The sequence below is a fragment of the Halichoeres trimaculatus genome, unplaced genomic scaffold (assembly GCF_033239565.1).
Source record: "Halichoeres trimaculatus isolate MK-OKI-2021-1 unplaced genomic scaffold, fHalTri1.1 fHalTri1_scaffold_3, whole genome shotgun sequence".
Lineage (NCBI taxonomy): Eukaryota > Metazoa > Chordata > Actinopteri > Labriformes > Labridae > Halichoeres > Halichoeres trimaculatus.
The window spans coordinates 5,708,944-5,728,344 of record NW_027437181.1 but is presented as its reverse complement, the minus strand read 5'-3'; the positions used below and the strand labels follow the sequence as shown (position 1 = coordinate 5,728,344).

The 19,401-nt window shown below is 39.6% G+C and overlaps 1 protein-coding gene across 2 annotated transcripts in view; it reads left to right on the top strand.

The window, feature by feature from the left end:
* mapk8ip1b (mitogen-activated protein kinase 8 interacting protein 1b) overlaps positions 1 to 19,401 on the top strand; it is a 66,013-nt gene that overhangs the window by 44,088 nt on the left and 2,524 nt on the right. For both annotated transcript variants that reach the window (XM_074667000.1, XM_074667001.1), the window contains exons 4-11: positions 1,276 to 1,357; positions 4,705 to 5,820; positions 11,339 to 11,414; positions 14,081 to 14,253; positions 16,487 to 16,590; positions 16,861 to 16,977; positions 18,269 to 18,339; positions 18,484 to 18,582. In XM_074667000.1, coding sequence (XP_074523101.1) covers positions 1,276 to 1,357; positions 4,705 to 5,820; positions 11,339 to 11,414; positions 14,081 to 14,253; positions 16,487 to 16,590; positions 16,861 to 16,977; positions 18,269 to 18,339; positions 18,484 to 18,582 — 1,838 coding nt within the window. The remainder of the gene's footprint in view (positions 1 to 1,275; positions 1,358 to 4,704; positions 5,821 to 11,338; positions 11,415 to 14,080; positions 14,254 to 16,486; positions 16,591 to 16,860; positions 16,978 to 18,268; positions 18,340 to 18,483; positions 18,583 to 19,401) is intronic.

The window sequence follows — 19,401 nt, the reverse complement described above, 5'->3', positions numbered from 1 at the left end:
AATTTTAATCTGCTTTTGAATTGAATTCTAATTGCTTTCTTTTGATTTGTTCTATCTGTAAAGCACTTTGAATTGCCTTGCTGAAATGTGCTGCGTAAATAAACTTGCCTTGACTTTTCTGCTTATCTTTGTAAGAACATCCCAGTAAATAAAGTTTAATTTGAAAGAAAAATAGTTAACATGTTAAAATGATTAACTTTATGGTGTTATTAACTTTAAGGTGTTGTAAATATCCATCGATGGGTCTAACAGGTTTAGGAGACAAGATGTCTGATGCTCATATTTTCATCACCGATGTCTCATTGATCTGGATCTGATCAGTCATCTGCTCATTGATCCACCTTCATGTAGTGTTCGATGCACACATTCACCAAATCCATAGCTACTACGCTCATCAGATCAATACTGCCAACTCCCACCTGCTGATTCACCCGATACTATGGCAACAGCTCCGTGTCCGCCTGGTTCACGTAGATGGGAAGTGAGTCATTCGCTGTGGGTGGACAGAGGAGGACGATGTGTGGCTATTTTGGACGACAAGACGCCGTCAGAGGAGTTTCCAGTTCTCCTTCCATCTGTGACGATATTTGTTTTCCAACTCTGCTGCAAGTACACTGGATGTTATATGAGATGGACGACATTACAGCTCTCTAAAGTGAAACCAAAACATTAGAAAGGGTTCAACAGCTAATTTAAAACAGATTTTTGTCTGTTTTCCTTTTTTTCTCAAGCCGGTTTCAATTCTTGTCATTTTGTTTCCTTCAAGCTCCTTAAAATTCAAGATACTCAGTGTTCAGGACAAGAGAGAAATGACCCTTTAAATAGACTTTAAAGGGGGTGTCATAGTTTCTAAAAAAGCCTCTCCAATCAATCAACAAGTCCCTCAAAACAGCCAATAGGGAGTCATTGTGGTTGTGTTTCTATGAATGTGTTTGTGTGTGAGTGTGTGTGTAATCTAAAGCTTGGGTAAAAGGTCTGGTTCCCTTTAAATGCACATCACGGAGCACAGACAAAAGATTCCCTGCTCATTCAACAGAATAAAAGCTTTGTGTGTGAGTGTGTGTGTGTATGTGTGTGTGAACATGTGTGTGTGTGAGGGAGAAGTGAGAGAAAGAGACAAAAAGTTGTATTTCTAGAGCGTCTCGATTCAGAACTCTGTGACCAAAACCTCTCCTCCTCTTCCTCTTCTATTCCTTCTTTTTCTTCTGTCCATCTTATTTTATTTTCTCACCACTTCCTTCTCTTCTCTTCCTCTTTCTTCCTGCGTTTCCACAGGACACACTGAACAATAACTCCTTTGGGAAGAAGTACAGCTGGCAGGAGAAGGTGTCGGGCTCGTCCTCTCCTCTAAAAACAGGTAAGATTTTCCTTCCCTGGTACCTTTATTTTGTAAAACTCTGAATTCAGCCTCAAACTGTCTGAGTTTCTAATTCTGTTCACGTTAAAACGCACAAACAGGAGAGAGCTTTCAGATATTTCTCACACCATCACCGCTAACAGCAGCTGAAGTGTGATATTCATTAAATCTGGCAGCTCCGTCCGATCCTCAGGGGACTGTGTTAAAGCTTAAATGAGCTTTACTCTGCTAAGTGTAGCTAGCTAAGGTAACTTTATTTACTGTGTGAGTGTGAGTGTGAGTGTGTGTTTGTGTGTGTGTGTTAGCCAGCTCAGGGCTTAGCTAGCTGGGAGCTGTCAGAGCTCATCGCTGCAGCTCTTTTCAGACCACCATCCCAGGCGAGAAAAGCCAAACTCTCTGCCAACAACGCTTTACTGCTGGAGAAAGTGTTACAGACGATTATTTAGTGTCTCAAATGTGTGAATACACACCTCGCCTAAAGATAAAACTTCAAACATCAGCAAAAATCAGCTCCCTTTTTACTTCTGTAGTGCTAAAACTTGGTGTAATATTCCAAAGTGGCTCACACATGGTGAAGGTGGAAATTTACACTGAATAGATTGACGGATACTTTTAAAACCTTTAGGCAGACTGCTGTATTACTGCCAATAACCTTAATGCCAACTAACTAAGAAGTTGCTTTTTAAACTAGCTAAATGTACAACTGATTAAAAAATATATATAAAAAAAAATCCCACATGAAATAGTTTTAGATTAACTTGCCTGAGACCAGCAGCCCCCTGCTGCAGGTAAATACCAATAAGCCAATTTAAAAAAAAATACCAAAACAACCCCCCAGAAAATAGCCAAATATAATTAATTTAGCTGATAGAAGATTAATTAGCCAACCTATGTTCTTCTACTACTGTGTTTCCTAAACCGACCTGCCTTCTCTGATATTGTTATTATTCTGGATTAGCTGCTTTTGGGGTCTTCAAACCTAGAATGTGAAAAATAGATCAAAGTTTTCTGTTTACATGGTTTAATATAAAAATTAACCTCCTTATGTTATTTGTATTGTTACAGTACTGGATGAACCGGCAGCTGTAAATAGTTTTTGATTTTGAAAACTCTTTTGAAACATTTCTGCCAGTGATTGGTAAACTCTCAGGAGGTTGTGACCCCAACTTGGGAAAACACTGGTCTGGAAATATTCATAATAAATTAAAAGATTAATGAATAGGTAAGTAGGTTGATAAGTTTATTTATTTATTTATTTATTTATATATTTTATTTTATTTTATTTATTTTTTTTGTTTTAAAAGGGCCTAATTAACATTTCTGAAAATATAACAGTTAGTCAAAATGCTAGTTTCCATCTCTAAACCCGGACCAGATGCTAGAATAGGAAACCTAAAAATAAAACCAGAATAAATGAAAATGCATGGGAAAAAAAATAAAATAATTAGAACCAACAACATCCTGTTGTTGAACTTTCAAAGGATCAAAAAAAAAGGCCACATAAGGGCGCATCATATAAAATTTCTTGAATAGGTGACAGCATAAAACGGAAACTGAATTCAAACAGAAAGGAAAAATAAATCACAGCAAATGTCAAACCAATGTTAGCTTTTTTTTACTTATATTGTTTGATGTCAAGGCAAGAGGGGAGAACACACTGGAGAACAGGTTTTTGTGATTTTTTTTAAGTTGAAGGATGAAAATAATGCACTGAAGAGCATTTATAAAGCATGTACTCATATTCATTTAGCATCTTTCTTACACAGTTTATGCTAAAGAGGCTAGCAGCTGGCAGATGTAACTTATGTATTAAAGTCTTATGAGGGGTTTTAATCGAATTTTACTGATATAAACAGTGAGTGAAAGGCTATTCTGTGACTTAACACCAATAGAAATAACCAAGATACTTTAATTTAAACATAATTTATCGGGGTATTCTACAAACCATAGGGCCTTACAAGAAGAATCTGCGGTACAATGATGCGCAGTGATGCTAAATAATTGCAAAACCACCAACAAATCAAACTGCAACATGCAAACCAAAACAGGAATAAGTAGGAAGATTCATTTAAAATGCTCAAAAATAGAAAAAGACAAAGAAAAGAAAAGAAAAAAAATCAGTGCAAACATATCAGTATGAGAAATCTGTTGAATACCTTACAATCAGTAAAATAAAATTAAACAAAAGCCATATTTTCTAGCATGTGATTCTACAGAAAGCTAGCAGTTGGCTTAAACACTAGTATAAGAGGGTAGAATATTTTAAATTACATAACTTTTTCTTGTGTTGTGATCCTTTTTTGAAACGTAAGGAATAAAATATTGCACTGAATAGCAGTTATTGTACCCTAAACTTAATATTATGTACATTGGTTTGACATCTGTCTAACACAGTTTGTGCAGAAAAGGCTAACAGCTGGCGGATATGACTCATAGCTTAAAGCGCCTCTGAGGAGTTTTTGACTTGTTATGAAACAGATTGTCATTAAAAGTGATCCATAAAATCAAATCTGACCATAAATGACAAGTCAGACGATTTCCCTGATGTGAATTTTAACTGAGATGAGACAGATACCAGACCAAACAATGTTTAAAAACCAGTTAAAGCAGAGACAAATCCAACTTTATGGAGACAATCACTGCCTCTCATCTCATCAGGTTTCTTGGAAAGGCAATAAAATAAGATTTAAAAACATAAGCAGGAAAATGACCGTTGACATTTGACCGTGCGTTATGTCACACATAAGAAGTTACATCATGTCCGAACAATAATGTGTTTATCCTGATCAGAGATTATGACATTGGCACTTCAGAATCTAACAAAGATATTAATATAACAGCAAAACGCTTTGATAGGACGCTTTTATTTTTTTAATTCAGAGTCTATTTTAAGGCGCTGCTGATTTAGACTCCAGCTTGTCTCAGCCGTGCCTGGAGCATGTGTAAAGAGCTTCTCAGACCTCCCATGTTTATGGTTTTTAATGTCATCATGCTTCATTGACAGTGAGGATATTATCTTTGGATTTCCTGATGGATTATGACGTAACACATCATTCTACCTTCTCCTGGCCGGGCTGTGATTTTGTTGAGTCATGAGGATTTAGCTGCGTAATCCTGACATCGTTACCTAACCATCGCTTCTCTCCTCTCTTCCTTTATCTCTCCATTCATTGCTGACATGTCTGCCTTCACGTCTGTTTGTGCGTTTGTGTGCCGCTCCTGTCTGCAACTCTGCGTTGTGTATATTTACTCCGTGCTCGTCTCTGGGTTTTGTGCGTGCCTGTGTGTCTGCCTGTGTGTCTCTGTGGCCGTCTGCATGTTGCTGTTTGCGTCTCTCCTCCCCACAGGTGAGCTCACCCCTCCCCGTGAGCACAGCTGCCTGAGCGACGAGGACAAGGTGCAGGGCGGGGGAGCGCAGACCAAAGACAGAGGGACTTCCACGGATGCCCCCTGCAGGCACAGCCACACATCCGGACACTCGCACGGATCATCCACAGCGACTCGATCGAAGGTTTCCGAGAAGCCGCCTGCCCCCCCTCCGCCTCAGAACTACACCCCAGCTCCTCTGTACCCCACAGGGAAGGCGGATGGAGGTGGAAATCATCGAGAGAGGATCCGCTACCACACAGACGTTCATTTAGAGCCCACAGAGGAGATCTACCTGACCCCTGTGCAGCGCTCTGCAGACCCCTTAGATCCCCCCAACGCACAGGACCGGCCTTTCCTCTCACAGCAGACCGAGCAGGGCCGTATGTCCATCAGCTCCGACACAGAGGGCCCACCTCCTTACCAGCCCCTCCCAGACCGGACAAACCCCTCCATTTACGAGGAGGACGAGGTCTACGTCCCCCCGCCTTCTTATGCTTCCTGCGTAGAGTCCCTCATCACTCCACCCAGCATGGCCCGCTCCTCCCTCGCACTCGACCTCAGCTTGAAAGGAGCAGGAACGGGGGCCGGGGTCATGCTTCGAGGCGGGTCATCAGTGGAGTATGTGGACGCCACTGACGACAGCTACTGCGGGGAGGAGGACGAGGATGTAGATCGGATAATAATGGACGTAAAGATGAGGAAGGCAGGAGGGAAGGCGGATCGTAGCAAAGCCGCCCCTCTCAGGACTTCCATGAGCTCGGAGGCCAGCGGGCTCTCTTATGACTCAGTCAAATACACTCTGGTGGTGGACGAGCACGCTCAGTTGGAGCTGGTCAGTCTCCGGCAGTGTTACCAAGGCTACAGCGACGACAGCGACTCGGCCACTGTCTACGATAACTGTGTCTCATCTCCTTACGAGTCGGCCATCGGGGAGGAGTATGAAGAGGAGGAGGAGGAGGAGGACAGCGCCCGGGTAGGCGGAGTGAGGAGGGAGGCTACGGCGTGTCTGTCTGAAGACTCGACTCCAGAGGTGGACCTGCACTTCTCCAAGAAGTTCCTCAACGTGTTCATGAACGGACGCTCCCGCTCCTCCAGTAAGTCACTTCAGTTACTGCTATCATTCCAACCTTTCTACAACGTTGGGATTTTCTTTTCTCAAGGATTGTTTCTCCACCAACAGAAAGTCTGACAAACTCTCACTGTTATCCATGTTTAACCTTTGAAAAACACAGAACATGTGAGCTATATTTGAAATGATACAGATGAAAAAAGCCCACCCCCTCGTCCCTGGTCCTTTCTAAAGCCCTGCCTCCAAAACATACAGACGCACCTCAGTTGGAGGTAGAGTTGACAGGGGTTAGCAGTTAGCAAGGCTCATGTCTCAATCATCAACTTGTCTGTTGTTGGCTCACATGTTTTTTGAGCTAGCTTTGTAAAATTTTAAACATTTAAAAAAATTTAGACAAAAACAAACAACAATAGAAAAATAAGTTAATGTCTGCCAAAAAGAAATACAGCAGCCCCTTTGCACAAACCCATTTATGCTCAACATTTAATACTAGGGATGTTTGATACCACTTTTTTAAGACCGATATCGGTCCGAGTACTCCCTCATAACTATTCACCGATACCAATACTACTAGTACTTTTGAATCATAAAATTGAAATTTAGATTGGCAGATCATTTTGATCAAAGACAGCACCATTACTCTGCTACTAAGTCCAAAATAAGACGCAAACAGCTCTCTCTGTTTTGCGTTTTTTTGTATTTTTTTGTTAAGAAATTAACAAAATTGCAAAATAAACTCAACTGTCAGAGATTAAGTATTTTTTAAAACAAACTGAAGTCCAAAATAAAACAGTTTAATGGTTAACCCCCCCAAGTTCATTCATATTGTCTGAACAAGACCTGATGTATGTTTTCCGTGGTGTTACACCTCAGCAAGTAGTGGCACCTAGTGGCGAGGAGGACTTGAAACCTTGAATAAAGACTCTATACCAGATACCAGTACTCGCCCAGCCCTATTTGATACAGATCCAGATAAGGACAGTGTCTTTTGTCTGTGCTCTGTGTTTATTTCGCCAAAGCTTACGGATATGGGGCTAAACAGAGCAGTACCACAGGAAACCACAGGGGGCAGTGTTGCTGTTACTACCGGATATGTAGCTCTCGTGAGACAAGAAGACATAAAAACAATGGAGGAACTTTGGCGGTGTGTTTAACGGGGTCACCGACCACCATCTCCTAAAACGCTGCCTCTAATTTTGTGTTTTTTGCAAGAGGTACATTAGAAACACCTCCTCCACAGTCGCCATGTTTGTTTTTGAGTCTGTTGTTATAAACTTTCGACTCTGGGCAGTAAATCGTGTAAACCCAACCCAACTTAAACTTTAGTTGAGAATTATGCCAGATATCCATTCAACTTTGATATAAAGGCAAGTTGTTCCACCACCCGGGGGCAGCCTACACAAAAGCTCCATCACCTTTAGTTTTGAGTCTGGTTTTGGGAGTGACCAGAAGCAACTGATCATTTGATCTCAGCTTCCTAGCAGGGACATGGGGACAAAGAAGTTTGGTCAGGTATTCAGGGGTTAGGCCATTAAGAGCTTTAAAAACAAACAATAAAGTTTTAAAATATATTCTCAAAGCAACCGGCTAAAACAGGGGTCCAAATGTGGTCCAGTTTGAGTTTTCCAGGGAGGAGATGGGCAACTGCGTTTTGAACCAGTTGCAGGCGATGTAGAAGTGCGGTGTCTAAACAACTCTTTCATTCTTTCTTACTACTGTGATTAGTGCCCCCTGCAGTTTGGGAAGGGACACAGTACAGAGTGATAATGTATAAAAGCCACACACGTTCTCTCGAGCTAATTCTTTGCGTCTCATTTCCAAAAACCTAGAGAAGAAGTTGCCGGTTGAAACTGAGCTTAACTCATTGTTGTCTGACTAAACAGCTGATGGATTCTGGTTTGATTGGCGGGTAGTTCAACCAGTCATTTTCCTCAGACCACATCAGCTGATTGGACAAACACAGTACCATTTCGCTGCTTCCACAGACACCAGAGTTTTTTCACTGCATTGTTTTATTTTAGGCACTACTTGTGATTGGAATATAAAAGATTTTTCATCAATTATAACAAATAATATTTCCGATCAAGCAACCTACTCCAGCTTTACGACGCAATTAACATTATGACTTGACATTATGAAGATGTGCATTCAACATGTGATATGTTTCTATTTAGTGTAACTGAACATAAGTTAGCAATAGCAACAATTAAATCCAATATATCAACTATAGACAGTCATAGGAAAAAAGCTCATATGCAACGACACATTTAAATAGTTTTGTGTTAAATTTCATTTCCCCACTTCCAAGATATATCATCAAATTTTATGATTATGATTTTGCCTTGAGCTATTTTTAGCTTTAGTAAAAGAGTGACTAAGACTCAACCAAGTGAAGAAACATCAAAGATTAAAAAGGGAGGCTGCTCAGATTCAGTTTTTGCTCTGTAACCAGAAAGAGCTGCAGGATGCAAAGACATGCAAACTGAGACATTTAGAATTTGCATTATCTCAAAGTGTCAAATGCACCGTCTTCTTCCTCTCTGCACACATTTCATGAACCGTGACCTGACACTCCCCTGAGATTGATGTAAACAGCAGGGTGAACATCAGAGCTGCAGGCCAGGCTGCTGTATTGTGTGTGATTCTCTTAAAACGTGCAGTAACACAGCCCTAAATGCTGCCTCACCAAATCAGTGGCGTGATGCATGAAGCTTGAAGCGATGTGGCTGATGATGCAAAACCTTCACAGAGTCCGGTGCCGGAATATTCTCATTCAGTACAGATCATCATCCACATCACAACACCTCTGCACTGTTTGACTCGAATTATAACACTGATTGTGCAGGAAGGATGAGTTCAGTTTTTAAAGTTACCTTTTATGTGAAAATAAACCTCAGTACGAGCAGCTTGAGCATGTAAAAACACAAACCACTTTAAGAGTTGCTCTGATTTGGCCTCATTTCCCAGCTCAGCACGTGAGTCCTGTAACTAAAACCTGCAGTGTTTGTTTCTTGTTTGATAACGTTATCGGCGTTCTCACAGAGGCGTGCTGAAAGCAAAGGCAGCTGGGTATTTAGACGTCCTGCAGGGTGGAGGGACCCTGAGCCAAAAACAGTCTGCAGTTTATTAAAATGTGCCTCCAGACCAATCAGACATTCAAAAACAAAGTCTGTTCATGTCGTTCCCAAAATTAAGCATTTTGTCAAATCTTAATATATGTGGATAACAAATGCTGTTTTTTATAGTTCTGCTAAAAATTAGTCTGAATCTTTGGAACTTCAGAGGAATTTTTGGGCTTTTGCAGTGCCCATAAATCTTTTTCCTCCATGTTTGATTTTCAGTGTTTTTAAAGTTATCTTATCTAGAGCAGTGATATTTGGCAGAGGCACAAACACAATGATGTCAAATGTATCCACATTAACAAGGTGTACCAACATATTCCTTATGTTAATGAATGGCTCCTACAAGTGAGCAACTTAGAGACATGCAGACATGGGAAGACAGTGTATAGATAAAGTTTAAAGATAGTTTTCCAAAAAACTTTGCTTTCCGTCTCATTTTTCGTTCATTTTTAGAACTTATTGCAGAACTCAGAAATCTGTTTTTCATCTGCACTTTGTCATATTATTTCTTTATTATTGAAGAGTATTTCTTTTTTTTTTGTCTTTTTTTTTATTTTAAGCAAAACACAAACAGCTTCAGATGCATAAACATCATGCTGTTTTTTTTCACTTTACATCTTGAGGCTAGTAATAATTTAAGAAAATACATTTTTAAGATAAGATAATAGTCACATTATATTTTCTTAATTTTTATAGAACACTTATTTGAATATTCTGATTTCACAAACTATCCCTATTTGGAGACCAATTTGCATCAATTAAGTCCCATAAAGGGTGACCCCACCAACAAATTATACAACTTTTGCATGACTCCCCTGTAGGGATACACTTATCCAACTTTTCTGGTCCTGATACTGATACCTGGGCTTAAAGTATCTACTGATACCTATATTGATCTTAAATAATAACCTACATGCTCTACTGTGGGATAAGACTGGTAATTTTTTGAATAAAAGACAGAAAATGAATACATTTGGAATAGCTGAATTGATTTTTTTTTTTTTTTTAACTATAAGCGTTTAAATGTTTAACAGCAGTTTTAAATAAAAAAAAGCTTAAAAACTTACAGAAATGACCACTCAACTGTAAAATTTTAAACCCTGTAGACTAAATCATAATTTAGCCACAGTGTCAAGTTTGGACCAATCCACTCCATTCCTGATACCAGAATCAGCTCAGCGCATCCCTGATCTCCTGACAGTCTCCTTTCCAACTCCATGTCTGGCTGCATCTCTCCAGACCCTTCTCCATTTCTTGTTCCACATCAATCTCTTGATCCTTCCGGTTTTCAGTCCTGAGATTTTGTTTGCAATCCAAACCCTGTTTTTTTTTAAATCTCCTTTCTGTTAAAGTCAGTGAAGTCCCACAAAGTCTTGACATTTATTTGAGAGCAGTCATAATCGTTCTGTCTGCCATCCAGAAGAAATTTGCGGAGATTGCTAGTTGAAATGTGCGGTTCCTTTTCAAGTTTAACTTACATAATCAGATACTTCCTACAATCAGACTTTTTTTGGGGTAGCAACGAAAGTAGTGATGTCATAAATGAATGCTTCTTTATGGAATGAAATGTACACACATCTTGTTTATACCTGAATGAAGAAAACTGAAAGTTGAACTCAATTTTTCTGGGTCACCCTTTAAATTTAGAGCCTCAAAATTTTCTGCTAGAAGTCACGTTTTTTTTTTTCATATTGTGCAGAAATTTAAGGTGGTCATACATTGAAATGTGACATGTTGCAAGTATAGTATTGTAAAAATGTAATTTCTTGTGCTTTTAAGAATCTAAAGTGGTGTTCATGACTTTTTATAGATAAAAAGTTGGATAGTACATGAAGAAATGAAAAAACAGATATTATCTGAGCCCATTGAGTCATTACACTCCTGAGCAGCGTCAGTTTCTTGGCTTCTACCCAGTTAATGAAAATCCACCCATGGACTGAGAGGATGTGGTTTTAATGAGGGACTGTAGCATTTATATTCACATGAGAGCTTCTCACATTCTCACATGATAATAAAGCAAACACCTTTCTGAACACACTGCCCCACACCTCACTGTGTCTGTATATGTGAATAAAGAAGCCAGCAGTGATGTGCTTTAAAGAGGACTCGTATATAACAGAGATACTTCCTCAAAGCGTGTGTGTGTGTTTCCTCTAATAGTCCTTAAAGTCCTGCTGGAAGCCGTCCACACATTTTACAGACTCATTAGAAACAGTGTTTATCTGTGAGCTGCAGAGGGGGTAGTGGATCACTCAGGGGACTGCAGGTACAAACACACAGCGCTCATCAGCTTCACGGCCAATTTAAGTTTGATTCATGAGATCAGGAGGATTTATCTGCTTTAGAGTAAAAGTTACAGGCCTTTGTGTTTTGTTTTTCTCTGCCTAATGTGGACTTTTCTTCTTCTCTGTTTTTTTGAAGGTGCAGAATCCTTTGGTTTATACTCGTGTGTCATTAATGGAGAGGAGAGGGATCAGACCCACAGAGCTGTTTACAGGTAACACCACTTTTATCCTCCTCTTCTTAGAAGCATCACTTCCCTTTCTGTGATGCTGCAGCGTGAATCATGATAAATGTGTGAGTTATTATTTCTGCTTCATATTTTGTCATTTTCCTCATCGTATAATCACACAAGCTGTTCGAGACAACTCAAACTTGCAGGATGCACAGTGGGGAAAATAAGTATTGAACGTGTCAACTTTTTTCTCGTCACATGTATTTCCAAAGCTGCAATTCAAACAAAATTTCTACCAGACATTGGTATTAACTCAAATAATTCACACATGAAAAGAAATCATGACATTCAGGTCCATAAATAATGATAATGTGGAATTAAGTACGATACCATAGGAAAAATTATTGCACACACCATGGAAAGGCTGTTTACTTTGGCAAGTAAATACACCATACCACCTGAAATCTGTCAGTAATTATTACTTGAACTTCCAATTAGTGCAAACCAACATCAGCTGGGCTAGAGCAAATTGATGGTCCTATAAAAAAGGCGTTTTTTCAACAAGCAGTTTAATACGACACACCTCATGATGAGTAAAGGCAAAGAGCTCTCTGAAGACATTCACAACCTGATTGTAGCTCAGCATCAGAATGGAACTGGTTACAGACTTATATCAAAGCACCTGAATACTCCAGTCAGCACTGTTGGGGCCATTATTCACAAGTGGAAGAAGCACCACCTTACCATCAACAGGCCACGCACAGGAGCTCCTTGAAGATTTCTGACCAGGGAGTCAGAAGGATAGTCAGAAGAGTACTCAATGAGCCAAGGACCACCTTGAAAGTGCTCCAGAAAGACTTGGAGGCAGCAGGTACAATTGTTACAGAGAAAACAATAGGCAATGTATTTGTGGAAGGAACTTAAGAAAAGGGTTCACCAGAGCGCACCAAAGAATATTTGAGATGTAAAGACAATCTGTGCAGAGGAATGGGCCAAAATCACACCTGAGCAGTGTGGGCCATTAGTTCAAACATACAAGAAGCTTCTGGAAGCTGTCATTGCAAACAAAGGCTTCTCCACTAAGTATTAGATGAGTCTCAGTTAGTGTGTTCAATACTTTTTTCCTGTGTTATTGTACTTGATTCTACATAATCATTATTCATGGACCTGAAAGTTGTGATGTCTTTTTATGTGTGGTAGAATTTTTGTTTGGATTGCATCTTTGGAAAAAATGTGATGAGAAAAAAGGTGACGCGTTCAATACTTATTTTCCCCATTGTATACCCCTTTTTGTTTGATTTTGTCTGTTTTTGGATTGAACTGTTTGTGTATTCATGCAGCACCAGTAATTTAGGAGTCTCAGCTCGATGTGTTTGGAAAAAGTTTTGGATTTGTCACAGACACTGTAAGACTCAAACTCAGCCCGACTTCTCATCTCATCTAAGCATTGAAACAGAGCCTCAAACAGAAGCTCTTCATGCCTGGTTAGCTCTGAATACCAGCTCTGAGTTCCCCTCCTCGCCATGCTTCGCTCAGCACTGATTGGTCTGTCTCTACCTCGCCCTCTGACCCCACAAACACACATAATTTCATGTTTCTTCTCCCGTCTCACACTCTACATTTATAATTTTTTTTGTTGGTGGTGCTGAAGCTGCTCCACTTCTTCACGTTTCCACGGTAACATTCACACTCCAGCTGGCAGCGTGCACTTACAGCTGCTGATGAAGACCTCCGGCTGATAGATGCAAAGAGGAGGGGGACAAAAATAACAGCAAGGCAGTCATGTGAAAAGCAGCATCTCTGTGCGCTGAGGGATCATGTGCTGGAGCAGGACATTATCCATGCATAGCTGCAGGCTCACAGCTCACTGAAGCCTCTGCTTAACTTAAAGGTTATCACATAGAAAATTAATCATATGCACATACATGATGAAGTATTAGCAGAGTTCTGTCACCGTGCTACAATAAACCTTCAGTTAGAGCCATGCAAAGGTTGTTTTTCTGTGTCCTGGGCTGTTAGTTTTAGTATTTAGTCATAGAATAGATAACAGCTGTGATAAACAGGATGTGATTTATCTCTGTGATCAAAGTAAGCAACTCAAATCCATCAGGGTGGAGGTTTTATGTCCTGTTTTGGTGAAAAGGCACTGAGACAACAAAAAATGTGCAGAAATATTTAAGAGATGATTGGGAAAAAAAAGACAACAAAGGTGGGGAATTAAGGAGAAGATGATGATGGTGTGTGCTTTAGTGCAGGCATGTCCGAAGTCAGACCTGGAGGATATTCACAGTCTGAGATTCATTTACAATACCGCCCCCATATGCTGAAGCTCTGTACATTCTGCAGAAATTCAACAACTCTTACAACTGAAGTCTTTACATAAATGGATTTATCATGATGTGAAAATGTGAGAAATAAAAAAAAAAACACATCAGAGAACAACTAGATTAAAGTGATGACATGGCAAAAAAAAATGAACAGAATCAGAAATATTTGGCGCTAAAAAATGCTTTTAAAGGTAAACAAAAAAAAACAAAAAAAAGTTTGAAAATTGAGAAACAATTCTGATAAAATCCAGATCCTCACCCTGCCATAAAAACATACTGGCATATTTCCCCATACCGCCCCCTAATGGAGAACATTTTCCTCAAGGAGAAGCAGTTTACTAAACACTGTGCTTCACACTTATGAATTTCCTTTGTCCACAGGTTCGTCCCTCGACACGACGATGAGTTGGAGCTGGAAGTGGACGATCCACTGCTGGTGGAGGTGCAGTCAGAGGATTATTGGTACGAGGGTTACAACATGCGGACCGGTGCTCGAGGGATCTTCCCTGCGTACTACGCCATAGAGGTCGCCAAGGACTCGGATAGCGACAAAGGTAGTGACACTATAAACACTTCAAGAAGGGTGTTTGTCAGGGTTCAAGTCAAGATGTTGCAATATGTTCTTCAGGCTGTAACTCCAGACACTCACAAAAAGTTCACTTTTTACAGAATGTCTAGCAAAGATTGAACTTTGATCTGATTGATCGGTATGCTAACGATAAAAATTGTTAGCCTAATAGCAAAATTGCCTCATGTATTATAAATGTTTAAATTATTATTTTTTGAGCCTTGTAGCATGATTGCTAGAGTCAAATATAAAATGGAACAACATAAACGATCTGAAAATTATAATTTAGATAATAAATACGTAATATATATATATTTTTTTTAAGTAATAAAAACAGTAGTTATTAGGGCTGGGCATTGTTGAGAACCAGATGATTCCATTCAATTTTGATTCTTTTGGTTGGTTCAATACTGATTTAAATGCTTTGACATCGATTCGGAATAGGGCTGCACGATTATCGCAATCGCAATCGCAATCGCAATGTCAGCACATGCAATTCAGATTTTTCTCCATGATAACCAAGCAAGTCTGTAGACTCATCATGACACAACTTTTTTTATTAAATCGCAAGCACAATCGCAATCGCAATATTGTCTACCTAATCGCAAATCGCACCTTTTCCCCAAATCGTGCAGCACTAATTCGGAAAGACGCCGACATAAACAAATATCGTTTCTGTTGACAATTTTTAAATATTTATTTTTTATGCTCATGTGAACATATATGGTATGTCACCTCACATTTTTAAACAATAGAACAGCCCAAACGTCAGACTGAAAAGTTTTTTTTTCTTTTTTTTAATTCTATTAATTTATGACACAAACAAACAATACAACAAAAACACATGATACACCCCACTCACCCTCACCTCCCACACATAACTACACATGGTACAAAAAAAAATTGTATGTATAAAGACCAATTCAGTTTACATTTTCAAAAATAAATATTTAAGAACCTCCCATCTCCTTTCATACGTTTTGGCATCATTGTCCGTTTCGACCATATAACCTTCTAAAACTATATATCACTGAATAAATCTTTTAATGTAAATAATATTAAGTGAAGATCTATTTATGGCCTTAAAGATAAATCGTTTACCCAGAACAATAATTAGGTTAACTAAGTCATAACTATCTACAAATTTTCCTAAAAGTACAGAAACAAAATCTAATTTTAAAGACAAGCCAGTTTCTAAACACATTTCCTCAACATCTTTCCAAAACAAGTACACTATGAGACAGTGCCAAAACAAATGCAAGGTGGATTCAGACTCCTGATAACAAAAACGACAATCATGTGTCTCAGCCATATTCCATAGTTTTAACATTTTTCTTGTGAGTAAAAATTATTTATGATTCAGACTGAAAAGTTTAAAGGGCTGACTTTACACTGCTGCTGCTTGCTTTGGTTGCCATATTGTCAGAAATATTGTGATGCATCGATTAATCAATATTTTTACCCACCCCTAATAATTATACATACTTTTTTTTATCTTTTTTTCTGAAAGCTGTAAAACATGACTTAGCCAATTTGCTACCAGGCTAACGAAATGATCTTGTCCACCCATCCTTAGATATCAAAGGGCTCAGACAGACATGTGAAATTGTCTTTTATACCATGAGTTTTACTACTTTTAAGACTTAACATGGTTTTCTTTCCATCTCAGCAAAATATTCCTGTCAAATTTCAGTTTTTCAAAATCAAACTGAGCTAGAGGCAAATAAGTCAAGCTAGGATCATTGCAGGTTTCAGCCCTATTCAAGTTTACTACAGTCTTATTTGAATCAGATCTCACAGACAAAATACAAGGAATGAGCTCAAGTAGGCCAGCTCATTTTTTTGGTTTTTAGTTTTTTTTTTACTCTCCGTACATGAGTACACACGTGCTCCTTTGAGTCGCTGCACGCTAGTTGCAGAGAGAGGTCTAAATATAGAAGTCATTCATATTCAGAGCATCTTTTTACAAAGAGACAAAGCAGGGAGGTCAGAGAGGAACGCAGCAGCTGTAGGGATGATACAGAGTCAGATATGAGAGAGTTGTAGTGTAGAGTTTGATCTGATACAACTATAAACTGTTTAACTGACAGAGTCAAACGATGCAAGTGGAGACGATAAGGAGCCTTTACTGTAAAAAAAAAAAAAAAGATGTGCTATTGCTCCTTTATTGTAGGACAAAGCTAAATAAATGCCATCCCTTCCTCTTTTTGTCTGTGCAGTGAAGAGCGGTGAATGGATGGACAGATACAGGTTGAAGTTCCTGGGCTCAGTTCAAGTGCCGTTCCATAAAGGGAACGATGTTCTGTGTGCAGCTATGCAGAAGGTACAGTATGGAGTCATGCTGGGCCTGTTCCTGCATGTTTGTATGTTCCTCTGAGAGCCTTACAGATACTGATGTACTAAAAAACTGGAATTGAAGCAAATATTTGTGTCTTATTAAACTTAATGTGAACCGCATTCGCCTGAAAAGTCTTGAAAACTGTACTCAAGATATTGAGAGACAAAAATGACACCTGAAAAGCTTAAAGAAAATTTACCAATGGGGTTAAAAAATATAGTTATCAAGTCTTCCCTCTCACATCACATCTTCCAGATTGCTACCAACAGAAGGATGACAGTGAAGTACAACCCTCCGTCCTCCTGCATCCTGGACATCAGCGTGAAAGGCATCAAGCTCTCCGTCCAGGAGGATTACTACGCCTGTGACAGAGTAAGACCTTCACTGCCCGTTTGTCTCTCTTATGTAAAGAAATGAGGAGGTTGACTCAAATAAAAGCTTGTCTGCATGCAAGAATGACACCAAAGGTTTGAGGCATGCTGCCCTCATGTGGCTGTTGATAGGTACTGCACACAGTTTGTCATTAAAGCAGACAGGACCATGAGGAAGTGTTTGCTGGTTTAGAGAAAGGGCTCAGGTTCAAACATAGCTGTTGGATTTTATTTGACTTTTTTTTTATATTTTAAGGCAGAAAATTTTCACCTCTGGTTCCTCAAACTGAAGAAAATGAAGAGGGAGAATTTTATATTTCTTTTATCTTTAATACTGCTGATAGTTTTACATCTGACTTATTTTTCTTCCTTCATGAAACATTTTGCTGCTCTGTATATGAGAGCTCCTCTAACACTGAAGGTCATACGTATTGCTGTTTAACCGGGGTTTATGATTCAGAATAAAAGTTTGTTTAGAAGACTTTAAAGAGGCAGTGTCACTCTCAACTTCTCGGCTTTAAATTGTTCTTCTAGTGGCTCTGGAGCAGCTTTGCATGATTTACAGCTAAAACTAATAATTCTATCAGACAGGTGTCCTCTAAACTCCTCATATCAGCTACTGTCTCTTTAAGCCACCCAGCATTTCAGAACTAAGTACTCTAGAAGCTTCCTCCGCTGTTGCCATGCACCAAAGTTTTGTTTCTCTTTTCAAAATGATAAATTTGCCTTTTTAAAAACTTGGTATGTCACAATCTGAGAACCTTGTGTTGCAATCACATGTTTGTTTGTTTTTTTAATTAGCTGTTCAGAGTGCTGTGCATCAAGGGAACTATTCTTAACCTAACACTTAATATTGATAACCATTTTTTGACATGATTGATGTTAAAAACATATGAGAAAACATTAATTTAGCTTGACTTTAGTCTCTTGTCTTCAAATATTTGAAGAGATGACACATTGTTTGGGTCCCTCTCAAACAACAGACTGTTTCTCTCACAAATAGCCGCCATGTAAAGAAGCATTTTTGACATGTGACATCTTCTGAAAACCAAAAGAAAGGACATCTTAATCCGGCCCAACACAAACCACAGTAAAGATCCTCTCACTGAGTCATTAAGCTGCAAAGTTCATGCTGTATGATCACAAATTAAAGTTTGATAATAATACAAAGAAGGGGTCTTGTTGACAGGTCAAACATTCTTCCTTTGAGTGTAATGAACATTTCTCTCTAATTTTACATCTTGGTGTCAGACATTTAACTCTGCTCTTCTATGTGTTTGTTTTTCCTGCAGAGCAATGAGTGTAATCACTTCTTCCAGCTAAAGAACGTCTCTTTCTGTGGATATCATCCCAAAAACAGCAAGTAAGTGAAGGCAGGACAGCCTGAAAGATGACAAGTCTCATGAAGGAACAAGTCTCATGTGTTGTACTGACTGATTGAAGGAATAGCAACCCTCTAACCCTCCATCTTTAGAGAACTTAATCCTTTTCTTTGTGTCCTCTGCAGATATTTTGGTTTCATCACGAAGCATCCAGCAGACCAGAGATTCGCCTGTCATGTGTTTGTGTCTGAAGACTCCACCAAGCCTATCGCAGAGTCAGTAGGGTGAGTTGACAGTTTAATATATAAGCTTACCGACTATGCCTTTAATGATAGAGTAGAGGACAGTGAATAGAGTAGGAAAGGGGGCGAGAGTGGGGAGCAACATTGGGTGGAACAGGCCATGGGCTGGACTGGAACCCTGGCCACCCACTTGAGGGCCAACCTCATGGGGCACGACCTAAACCACTAGGCCATCTACACCCCCAAAGCAAATTTTTACCTGGGACTTTGTGTTTACACCGGCTGCACTGGAGTCCATGCGTAATGAACGTACAGCCCCTGTTGTCTTTGGAGAGCACAGGAGATGAACCTCTCCCTTCATTCGTTGGCTTCTCAGTTGAAGGATCACTGCCACTGAATGACCTCCTACTGTTGCCAGGGCATTGATGATCATTGTCAGCTCAGACACAGCACTGACTTGTAGCTTCATATACCCAAGTGTCGTAGCGGAGGGTGCGCGCCACATTGGACACAGCTCTTACCTCTTGTGCAGCAGCCTGTGACCCATACGCTTCAGTTCTCCGACTCCATGGATTCAAACTTTATTTTTTGTTTACGGCCTCTCTGCTCTCCCAAACATGTTGACAGCAGGTAGCACACACTAAATCCTCATTAAAGAGGGTAGTTTGCCCCAGATAATAATTACACAGTAGCCTTAGCAGATCACCTGCAACACGCCCACTAATTGCACATGCATTTTTGGGGATTGCTCACACAACTTAGTGCTTGTTATTTGGGATCTTAGTTGATCAGGCCCAAAGTGTTCATGCTAACACTGGAGTGCATTGGTTTCTTTCACTGCCCTGCAAAAACAGAAAAAGC